The sequence below is a fragment of the Puma concolor genome, chromosome B2 (assembly GCF_028749965.1).
Source record: "Puma concolor isolate L17-30 chromosome B2, mPumCon1.1.hap2, whole genome shotgun sequence".
NCBI lineage: Eukaryota > Metazoa > Chordata > Mammalia > Carnivora > Felidae > Puma > Puma concolor.
Window position 1 is genome coordinate 51,551,150 of NC_141671.1, and position 12,052 is coordinate 51,563,201.

Genomic DNA, 12,052 nt, shown 5'->3' on the forward strand with positions numbered 1-12,052 from the left:
AAAAAGAAAACAACTTGTATAGCTTGGACAGTGTTTGAGGATAAATTATTGCTATATAGAAAACTAAGCAATGAAAGGAGACAATTATTAACTCTGGGATAAACAATCTGTTGTCTAAGAAGGGAAAGGTAATTATAGTACACCAAATGGTCTACCTGTAACCATAGTCATAAATGCAGAAATTCTGAATATTCATTTAACCAAAGATAATAATTAAAATTTGATTCAACAAATGGTGCTGAAACCATTTTACATCCATGTGCAAAATAAAATGAAGCTCAGTGCTTACCTCATACCATATAACTAGAAATGGAGCAATGACCTAGATTTAAGAGCTGAAAAATAAAATTGCTAAGAGAAAATCTTGGTGGTCTTGTATTTGATAAGACACAATAACTGGAGAAAAAACATGCAAGACATATCCAATTATAGACTTTTATCGAAAAGATATAAAGGAAATATCTAGGGCACCTGGGTGGCTCAGTAGTTAAGCATCTGACTTCAACTCAGGTCATGATCTCACAGTTCGTGAGTTCGAGTTCCACATCAGGTAAGCTTGTGCCCCACTTTGGGTAAAACGCAAGCCCCAGGTGAGCCCCACTTCTATCTCTTTCTCTGCCCCTCATGGGATTCTCCTTCTCTCTCTCAAAAAAAAAAAAAAAAAAAATCAAACTTATATCTGATAAGAGACTTATAACCAGAATATATAACTCTTACAATTTTTTTATTGGGAAATCAACCCAATAAAAAAGTGGACAGGGCACCTGGGTGGCTCAGTCAGTTAAGCGTCTGACTTCAGCTCAGGTCATGATCTCGCGGTCCATGAGTTCCATCCCCATGTCAGGCTCTGTGCTGACAGCTTGGAGCCTGGAGTCTCTTCAATTCTGTGTCTCCCTCTCTCTCTCTGCCCCTCCCCCCACTTGTTCCCGCACTCTTTCTCTCTCTCAAAAATAAATAAACATTAAAAAAAAAGTGGACAAGGGGCGCCTGGGTGGCGCAGTCGGTTGGGCGGCCGACTTCAGCCAGGTCACGATCTTGCGGTCCGTGAGTTCAAGCCCCGCATCAGGCTCTGGGCTGATGGCTTGGAGCCTGGAGCCTGTTTCCGATTCTGTGTCTCCCTCTCTCTCTGCCCCTCCCCCGTTCATGCTCTGTCTCTCTCTGTCCCAAAAATAAATAAACTTTGAAAAAAAAAAAAGTGGACAAAAGTTTTGAATAGACACTTTATCAAAGAGGATATACAAATGGCAAATAAGCATACAAAAAGAAGTTCAACATCATACATCATCAGGGAAAATGCAAATTAAGACCACACTGAAATAGCACTACCTACCTATTAGAATGGCTAAAATTTAAAAGACTGGGTCAAGAAGCAACGGGAACTCATGTACATTACTGGTGAGAATGCAAAATGATATAGTCATTTTATAAAAACAGTTTGGCAGTTTCTGCTAAAGTTAAACATGCACAGGAGATAAAATGAAACTATATATTTGCAAGTTGCTAAGAGAGTAGATCTTATAACTTCTTATCACAAGAAAAAAACTTGTAACCCTGTGTGATGATGGATGCTGACTTATGGTGGGGATCATTTCACAATATATACAAATACCAAATCATTATGTCGTGTAGCTAAAACTGATATGGTAGGGTCAATTATATCCCAGTTAAAAAAAAAAAAGTTAAACCCACACACTAATCTACTCCATCCCTGCTCAGAGGTGGAACAATAAGAATACGAATTCTCCCTTTGAAAAACAAGGAAAATCAGAACATTCAAGGTACATTAAAGTGCATTTTAAGTCTATTGTTTTTATTTGGTGATTATGCTCTAAAGAAAAGAAACTCCCTTCTCTGCAAAGCAATGAAAACATGCTGGGTAAACTTTTGTTTGGCAAATAGTAAGAAAGATTCTTGTGTCTTCAGACACTTGTTGCACAAGTGACCTTTAAACTTAGCTCAAACTCTCAGATCCAGTGGTTGTATATACTCAAGGACCACGCAGGATGAAGAGATACAAAATCCTGGAAATCTCAGAGAGGAGCTGAATTTCATGACACACTACTTTCTCAAAGAATTTTGAGCCAAAATTTTTAGCAAGCAGACACCTTATTTTAGAGCATGGGAAAAAGACATTTGGGGTGAAATAAAAATAAATTGAGGAGCACCTGGCTGGCTTACCATGTGGCTCTTTATCTTAGGGTCAAGTTTGAGCCCCACGTTGGGTGTAGAGATTTCTTAAATAAAAAAACTTAAAATAAATGAGGGGCACCTGGGTGGTTCAGTCGGTTAAACGTCTGACTCTTGATCTCAACTCAGGTCATGATCTCGCAGTTCGTAGTTTCGAGACCCGCATCAGGCTTTGTGCTGATGGTGCAGAGCCTGTTTGGGATTCTGTCTCTCCTTTTCTCACCTGCTTGTGCCCCTCACCTGCTTGTGCTCTCTCTCTCTTTCTCAAAATAAATAAATAAAATTAAAAAAAAAACCTTTTAAAAAATAAAACTTCCAAAAAGAAAAAATAAATAAATGTAATGTAACAGTGAAGATAACCAGCTACAACTACACACAACAATCTGATTCTTACGGACACAATGTTGAGCAGAATATATGCTAACCAGGTGATCGCTAGATTTGTGTGTGCTTGTGATTTATTGAGCTGTAGACTATGATTTGTGCACTCTTCTGTACGTATGTTATATTTCAATACTTTTTTTTACAGTCTCCCATATGATTCTATTTGTTAAGTTCCCCCCAAAAGACAAAACCAAACCGTTCTTTAATAGTCATGCAAAGGCAGTAAAAATATAAAAAGTCATTCCAGCAATTACCTTCAGGATGCAGGAAGGGGTTTAAGATCAGGAGTGGGTGAGATTGGGGGCTGCAACCAGGGGACCTTGATTTACTGAACTAGCAGAAAGTTCTATTTCTTGACCTGGATAGTGCTTGTATAAGAATTTGCTTTAGAACTCTGCTAAACTGAACATGCAAGTTTTATGCACTTGGACAAAAAAATAAAGTAGATTCAACCCAATCTAAATGTCTACTAATAGGGGACTATTTAAATTAACTATAATACAGTCATGTAATGTATTCTGTACCATTAAAAATGAGGCAACTGTGGTCCTATGTGCTTATAAGGATCTGATGTCCAGATTGTGTCCCCAAATGACAAAAGACATGCTAGCAATGAACCTGGTATGATTCTCTCTGTCACTCTCTCTGTCTCTCTGTCTCTGTCTCTGTCTCTGTCTCTCCCACTCTCTCTCTCTCTCTATATATATATATATCTGGAAGAACAGACAAGAAATGAGTCAATATTCCCTTAAGGAGGAGACCGGGAACCAAATTTTGTATTATGTCCATTGGTTATCATTCAAATAGCAATGCAAATTAATTTTGGAAAATATTTATTGCACAGTTCTTTCCAGATTCTATGTCCAGGCTCATCTTTCACTATAAAATACTTTAGCAAAGAAGAGGAACTGGCATCCAGATACAGGGGGCCAACCATGGCCATGTTAATTACATAAGGACTTTTCTAAGAAAGCATTTCTCAAGCACGTATCATGAACTTGGCACTGGTTAGGCCCTATAAAAACAAAGGTAAATAAGACAAAATCTAAGCCTTCACGGAAGGGGAAGGCAGTGGGGAAAGAAGAGCAAGAGGCCATTTGGCCCCATGGGGATTTTTCTTCCTGTGGCTGTTTAGTCTTGCTGCTCATGGTCTTAGATGCAATTAGTTCATACTCCTTGTCTTGACAAGTCTTAGAAATCAACCAGAAAACACATATTTCATGAACGGATCCCACAATACTAGACAAAGCATTAAATACCTCAGTGGTAGAATCTTCATCTTTCTACACCTCCGAAGCTCTTTTACCCTTAATCTCTGTTGCTTCATCCTCAGTTTTCAAGAAGGCATATGTGAGTTCCTAGGTAGGTGGGCTTTTCACATCTCTGCTGTTTGATAGGATTCAAGGACAATGAAAATGTAACAGTTAAGGCAGCAGAGGTGCTGAGAACCCCACGTAATGTGGGGGGAGAAAAAAAAGCAGAGGCCATTTCCTTCCACAGACGGGACGAGTTCCTCACTAAGCATGGGAAGACTGGAATGGAGGAGGACCCAAATTCCTTGTGTGAAGAAGGAAGTTGTGCCTTCTGCTTGTTGTCATAATTTCAATTTATGTGTGGTTATGTTTTTGAAAACTCTTTCCCAAATAAATTCTTTCAGCAATTTACTAAAACAGTTATTTTGAATGGTTGTAAAAAATCTGGGTCACCTTTTTCTTTTCTTCCAGTTTTATTGAGATACAATTAACATATAACATTGTATAGGTTTAAGATGTACAACATAATGACCCGATATATGTATTACCGCCAAATTTTCACCACAAGAAGCTTACTTAATATCCATTGCTTCACATAGTTACAAATATTGTTTCCCTTGTGATAAGAACATTTAAGATCCACTCTCTTAGCAGCTTTCCAATATACAACGATACGGTACTATTAACCAGAGTCATCATGTTGTACATTACATCCCCAGAACTTAGTTTATCTGAAAACTGGAAGTTTGTATCCTTTGATCTCCTTCACTGAATTTTACCCCCCACCTCTCATCCCCCACCTCTGGCAACCACCAATCTGATCTGTTTCTAGGAGTCTGCATTTATTTTTTTATATTCCACGTGTAAGTGAGATCATACAGTATTTGTCTTTTTCTGTCTGACTGATTTCACTTAGCATAATGCCCTCAAGGTCCATCCATGTCGTCCCAAATGGTAGGATTTCCTCGCTTTTGTGTGGCTGAATAATAGTCCATTGAATGTGTGTGTGTGTGTGTGTGTGTGTGTGTGTGTGTGTGTGTATACACCATATTTTCTTTATCCATTCATCTGTTGATGGACACTTAGGTTGTTTCTGTACTTTGGTTATTGTGAATAATGTTGCAGTGAACATGGGAGTGCAGGTGCCTCTCTGAGATAAGGAGATAAGGATTTCAGTTCCTGTGGATACACACCTACAAGGAAAATAGCTGGACCGCATGGTAGTTCTACTTTTAGTTTTCTGAGGAACCTCTGTAACTGTTTTCCACAGCGTCTGCACTAAATTACGTTCCTGCTAGTAGTGTCCAAGGATTTCTATTTGGATCATCTTAAAGGACAGAGGTTTAGAAGCATCTCATTGTTGTAGTGATCCAAACCCATGCCCCTCATTTCTTCATTAAAATCCCACTCGCTGCTCTTGCCTGTCAATGAATATTGATGGTGGGGGTGGGGGGTATAGGTGAGGAGAAAGGGGTCTTCCTGACGTGAGTGGCATGTGGTGGAAGGGTAGCAGCTGTTAAAATCCACATGCACCTTCTCTTCGTAAAGATCACCCCCTGGATTTGGCCATAGTGGGTGACAGCTACTTTCGGCTGCAGGTGGTTCCACGGGAATCTGCTGGGAAAAGGGTTCTGAAGAGTTCTGAGAAGGGGAGAAATCATAAGGCCAGCTGGTCAAAGCAAAAGGATAATTGGGACAACGATTGTCATTAAGAGAATTTCTCCCCAAAGCAGTGTTTTTATTCCACGTTTGCCGATCATCGTAGTCAGAGAAGACTCCAGAAACAGGATGAAGCAGGTCCCCACTATTATAAATCCAACTACTGGACAATTTGCATTTCTCATAGAGTTTAGTGGGGCCCAAGGTAGAAGCAGGGTCTACCAGATCAGTGGTTCCCCCCAAACAATAACTCTTGGAGAAGAATAAGGAATCATTCAGTGACTTCTGCTGGGGAGTGTTAGCTATTAAACGTCCACCGTAACTACCAGGCAATTGGATGCCTTCCTGGATAGACCAAGTTAAAGGTAAACTTCCCCAACTTTGTGTTTCACCTGGAAGAGACTAGAAAGGAAAGTGAAAAGCTCACATTAATAAGTTAAGCAAATTGACACAACTACCACAGGCACCCAGAGTTACTCCACACAAATCAGTGCTCCGTCCGATTTTCCTCATTCCTCACATACTTGAAGCACAAATGCACAGGGGAGTCTTACCACAACTACTTAAAGCCTGAAAGAAGCTTCTTCCATTTCCACTCTAAAGCCTACTAACCAGTAAGAGTCGAATTACTCTTACTCCTTTTACTCTGAGGAGAGTGAGTGTGTTTAAAATGTTTCATCCTCAGGGCGCCTGAGTGGCTCAGTTGGTTAAGTGTTCAACTTCAGCTCAGGTCATGATCTCACAGTTTGTGAGCTCGAACCCCATGTCGCTCTCTGTGCTGACGGCTGAGAGGCTGGAGCCTGCTTGGGATTCTGTGTCTCCCTCTCTCTCTGCCCCTCCCCTGCTCACACTCTCTTCTCTTGCTCTCAAAAATAAACATTGAAAAAAAAATCATAAAAAAATAAAATGTTTCATCCTCAAGCACAAATCTGATATTCTAACTGCCTTTGTGAGGAACTTGCAAGAGACTATTTAAGAAGAATCAAGTCATGGCTTCAAAGATTTATATTATACTCAGTATAACTCTCAGAGGATCTCTCTCTCTCTCTCTCTCTCTCTCTCTCACACACACACACACACACACACACACACACACACACACACACACACATCACTTCCCTCCTTGACTTCCCTGTATTTTAGTGCTGTTTCCAGTCTGAGAGACTAGGGTTATTTATTTTTTTCCTTCAAGATTTTTCTCTGAACTCATGGGAATTTTGTTGAATCATAAATAGGACCTGTAGAATATATAAGTAGTAAATTTATTTTTATAAATGAAGGAAGTGTACTACCTTCCAGTAAGTCACAGGAAAAGAATCTGGTTGAGAATTAAGTTATCCTTTTGTTTATGTAACAAGAGGGTAGAGGTGGAGAGACCATGACCAGCCAGAGTGACTGGGAGGAAATGTCCTTCAACCTGTCCCATGGCTTGGAGAAGGGACGAGGGACCAGCCATTTGGTTTCAAGGACTCACATTTCCCTACAGACTCAAATGACAATTTTTCCTATGTGAGACACATTTACAACCTCTAGGGATGGACTGACTCCATCTCTGTTCTCATGAAAAGAAATGTAGAGCCCTGAGCAGTAGTAAAATACAGGAATTAGCACCACTGTGAGGCAGACATACCCACAAACCTATGGTATGATGCCCACAGACCCACAGACTTCACTTCACAGTTTGGCTTTCCCACCCCAACCCTCCAGATGGCCATTATTTTCAGAAAAGTGGGTTTTTCATCTTGAGACAATGTGCTGAGGAAATATTCTATTTACGGGAAGAATGGAAATTTGGGGGAAAAATTCTAAACACAAGGCTAATTATTTTGTGGACATCATTTTAGTTTCCTTTTTGATAGAACCGAAAGATAAAGTGCCGAATATAGGTTAAGTACTAATCCAAATCTCTTTTGTCAATTGTAGTGGGGACGATGATTCTAAAAATATATGGAATTTAATGAACATTTGAGAACATACCAGAAAGATGGTAGAAATTAAGAGGAAACCCCCAGATTCCATTTGTTTGGTGGATGCTAGCTTGTAGATGAGCTGGATAGTATGATTTTGACTTCATTGGTAGGTGGGAAGGGACCAGGGACATCTATTGCTCCCACCACATGGGTGGTGAGTTGTACGTTTTGAACAAATAGGGGGACATGTTACCTTTGTCTCTGGGCTCCCCTTCAGCTTTAAGGAGACAGAGGAGGATGCCATCTGTGCCCTCTTCATTGCTCTTCTTGCCTCAGCTTCCAACTTGGTTTCTGGCTTGGGATGATCGTGTTCTCCCTTTGACTTATAGGAGACAGGGAGGTAAAATAAATAACAAGATTGTACTTCACGGTATATAAAGGCTTATCCTGTGCCCTGCCACCTGACGGGGCGTTGTTGCCATTGATGACTGTCATGAGACTGATGAGACCTCTTAAACCCACCATGTGCTTTCCTGCCTGCCTTTGGTCATGGTGCCCCTTCCTCCCATGGTGCCTCTTGCACACCTGGCCAAGTCATATCCACAATGATCACAAGGGCCACTTTCTAAGTGCTTCCTATTGTACGTAGAGGATGCGGTCACAAACACATGATCTCATTTTACCTTCAAGCACATTAGTATTACCACCATTATTACTGTCCCCCGCTCACAGAGTAGGAAACTGAAGCATGGAGAAACTATACCAGCCAGGCAACCTCCTTAGCAAGTGGGGAGCCAGCTCTAGGACCTTCAGGAATTCTGTGAGCTGGCTGTTAAAAATGGCTGGTGACACCCTAGCAAATCAGGACATTCTCTTTCTGCAGGGACACTGATCCTGACACCCAGGCAGTCTGCCATCAGAGGCCACGCTCTATCCTGTTTACACCACCGCCCCCTGTAAAGTCCTTCTTAACATCCACATTTTATGTAAAACTGTGGGTTTAGGGGAGCAAAGTAACATGTTTAGGTTTACAGAGTCGGTTAGAGGTCAGAGCTGGTATTCGACCTCGGGTCTGTTGAAGCCGACTGCATGCCCCTGCACTGCGCTAGCCCGAGCGTGATAGGAGTACTGACAGCTGCCTCCCCCAAGAAGCCCGAGGCAGAGTCAGCTGGCTCCCTGGTACATGGTGCGTCTGCTGAGGTATGGGTACAGACATCTGCTTGCCCAGCATGGGCCTCAGGCTTGGTACAGGCTCTCGTCCACCCATCCACCTCCTGTACGAAACTTCTCCCTGTGCTCTGTACACATTTCTTGAATGAAAGAGAAATGGCATCTCCTCACTCTAAATTCAGTCCAACCTGGAAAAATATGAAGCGTCCATCGTGCCTCCAGAAGTTGGTGACCGGGAAGCCCCCATGGCCTCGGCAAGGAATCAGCTTGAGAGGCCCATCACAGTTGGGACAGCGTTTCCCTGTAAGAGAGCAGAGGAGGGAGGCCATGTCAACTGACTCCTGAGTCTGTGCGACTCTAGCAGTGCAGGCCTGATTCCAGGATGGCAGAGAATATAGGTGGGCACAGCTTTATGAGCTTTCATCCCCTCCTGGGCATTACCCCTGACCCTAGGAGGCCTGGCCATTGAAGTGTCCCAGCCCAGGTCTCACACAGGGGGAAAAGGAAGCAGTTTCTTCCACAGCAGGGTATTTCACAGATCAGGGGAGAGCTCTTTGAGCAGAAAATCCCTCCCTACTTATTTACTGATACTTGAAATTCTTGGTAGAGAAGAGGAAAGAATTCTTTCACTTCATAATTAGAATTAAGGGTCAAGGAGCAAAGTCACAGGAGAGAAAGAGCACAGCCACGAAATTTTCATTAAAGTGTAAATGACTGATAGCAGATCCTTTCCTGAGAGCAAGTTTTAAAGACAAATTACAAGGACAGAACGTGAGGTAATGTGGGGGCTGGAGTGGGCAAGACACAGGGAATGCTGAACGTATCTGCTTCAAAATCCCAGGAACACGATAAAGGAAAACCAAGCAAACGTGATTATGGCATGGATCTAAAGGACGTGGAATGGAGTCTCATCTCAAACTTAGCCCTGCCGCTCCCACTCCAGATCAAAGCATTCACTGAGTTCATCTTCGGCCCCATTCCCCAAGATGGCAAGTGTGGCAAACAACTTCCACCTAAACTTTCTGTGGGTGCATGATGAACTCATGTCCGCCCCTGAAGTGACACGTCTGCTTTGTAACAGAGGCCTGGAGTCAGGTGCCTTGAGCCAGGGGAGCAGTTTTACTGGTGGGTGCTCTGGGCACGGCAGATCCGTGGGGCAGATACTGGGGGTTGAGGAGGCTGGTCGGCTCTCCATAATGTGTTCTACATAAGGAACAACCTTGGTCTCCACACACTCCACACCCCTCGGGATGTGCTGGCATGTGCCGGGATGTGCTGGCCTCTGGGGAGGAGCCTCCTAGTGGACGTCAGCTTCCTCATTGTGCCAGGGGACCCTACTCACTCTGCTGCTTCTGCCTGGCTTTGTCGCAGATGGCCGGTCTCAGGTAGATCTTGCGCCCCTCCTCGGCGGAGCAGTCACGGCTGCACACCACCACGCCCAGGCAGGACTTCTTGAGGATGCGCGAGTTGTGGTTGTTGGTGTTGCGCATGGCCCAGCTGCTCAGGTGCCGCTGCGCATTCCTGTCCTCTGAGCTGTAGATGTGCTTCTCGTAGGAATCTGGCCACTCCTGGAACCAGTCGGTCTTTTTCACGTTCTGACAGAAACACAAACAATGTTGCTGTATTTTAAGCGAGAAAACACAACTGTTCATAGATGTGAAGATGGTTTGGCACCGAGAGCTGCCGAGAGACCTTTGGCAAAGACCAACCAGGGTTTCGTTCTGACGGCACGATCTGGGCACAGCGCAGCGGCAGGAACAGAAGATGCTGTGTCTACAGAAGACTTGCTCCCCGGACCAAAATGAATTGTAATTTCGGAAGTGGGAAGTCTCCTGGCTTCCCCTGAATTCTACCCCACTGATGTTTCTCTAGAACTTGGTGATAAGACTTAACTGACCATTTCCCACTAAGAATTTTTGAGGGTGAGGGGTGTCTGGGTGGTTCAGTTGGTTAAGCATCTGACTCTGGCTCAGGTCATAATCTCATGGTTTGTGAGTTCGAGCCCTGTGTCGGGCTCTGTGCTGACAGCTCGGAGCCTGGAGCATAGAGCCTGCTTCAGATTCTGTGTCTCCTTCTCTCTCTGTCCCTCTCCTGCTTGTGCTCTCTCTCAAAAATAAATAAATAAACATTAAAAACAAAGAATTTTTGAGGGTAAAGTAATATTTTTGTGCTCTTACACAATCACAGTGGAAAACATCGTGGCAGGGTAGTGAGATAATGTCTCATACCACACTGTAGATACCTTATTGGGAATGCTAAGGGTTTAGGCAAAGGCACCAGAGATAAGCATTGGGAAAACTGAGGAGGCCTGGTTAGGGAGGGTTCTGAGAGCTGCTGTCTCTCCTGGGGAGATTTTCTTCCTTTTTCTCTACTAGCATATCCATGGGCCTCAAACAAGGCAGAGGAATAAGGAAGAGTTTACTTTGGCTGGAAACTTCTGTTTATTGCCCAGCCACTGGCAGTATTTCCAATACATGAACATCTAAGCTCTCCTCAAAAAGGTCAGAGAGACATTACATTCAATCTTTATAGCATATGTTGTTGGGCTTTCTCTGCTTCTGTTTCTTCATCTGCAGAAGGATAATGAGACCTGCCTACCTCAAGAGTGGTTCCGAGAAGATGATAATATATAAAAATACTAAGCACAGCACCAACCATGGATTACACTCTAAATAAATGTTAGTCACTGATGCTGAGCCTCACATTCCTTTGGCCCTTTGGTGCATAGATCCTGCATTTGACAGATCCCTCCTAGTTCTTAAGAATGACAATCAAAACATAAAAGACTCTTAAAAACTGAGAATAAACTGAGGGTTGATGGGGGGTGGGAGGGAGGGGAGGGTGGGTGATGGGTATTGAGGAGGGCACCTGTTGGGATGAGCACTGGGTATTGTATGAAAACCAATTTGACAATAAATTTAATATTAAAAAAAATGAATGACAATCATTAAGTAGTCTCTATACTCAAGCTTAGATTGTGTCCATCCCCATAGCCCTCAGAGACCTGGCATGATATAAGACTTTTCATCAAGAAGATTCTAAAAGCTCAGAGAGAAGATTCTATAAGGTTCACAAGAAGACAGGGTGCTTCTCCTTTGATTCCCCAACAAGACAGCACAAAATAGACTGAGAAAAAAGCACTTTAGAAGGAAAAAAGCGAACATCAACATTAGAATGGAAGGGCAGCATGGGAAAGTTGGTGTTTACTGAGTTAGATCTCAAGTTTAGAACATGCCAAAGAACTTCGTAACACAAGACCCTGGGGCAAGTGACTTTGTCTCTGAAGCCTCATTTTGCTCTTCTCTAAAATGGAGACAGTGAGGGGTGCCTGGGTGGCTCAGTTGGTTGAGTGTCCAACTCTTGATCTCGGCTCAGATCACGATCTCACGGTTCGTGAGTTGAGCCCCACGTTGGGCTCTGTGCTGTCAGTGCAGAACCTGCTTGGGGCTTTCTCTCTGTCCCTCTCTCTCCCTGCTCCTCCCTGACTTG

General features: G+C 43.1%; 1 protein-coding gene across 3 annotated transcripts in view; it reads right to left on the reverse strand.

Moving 5' to 3' along the window:
- Nucleotides 1–3,561: 3,561 nt before the first annotated feature.
- The window catches only part of GCM1 (GCM transcription factor 1), a 70,869-nt gene continuing 62,378 nt past the window's right edge, over nt 3,562–12,052 (reverse strand). For all 3 annotated transcript variants that reach the window (XM_086707075.1, XM_086707076.1, XM_025925881.2), the window contains 4 exons: nt 9,906–10,158; nt 8,752–8,864; nt 7,647–7,775; nt 3,562–5,885 (listed from right to left, as the gene is read on the reverse strand). In XM_086707075.1, the coding sequence (XP_086563201.1) occupies nt 5,148–5,885; nt 7,647–7,775; nt 8,752–8,864; nt 9,906–10,158 (1,233 nt within the window). In that variant the 3' untranslated portion in view covers nt 3,562–5,147. The remainder of the gene's footprint in view (nt 5,886–7,646; nt 7,776–8,751; nt 8,865–9,905; nt 10,159–12,052) is intronic.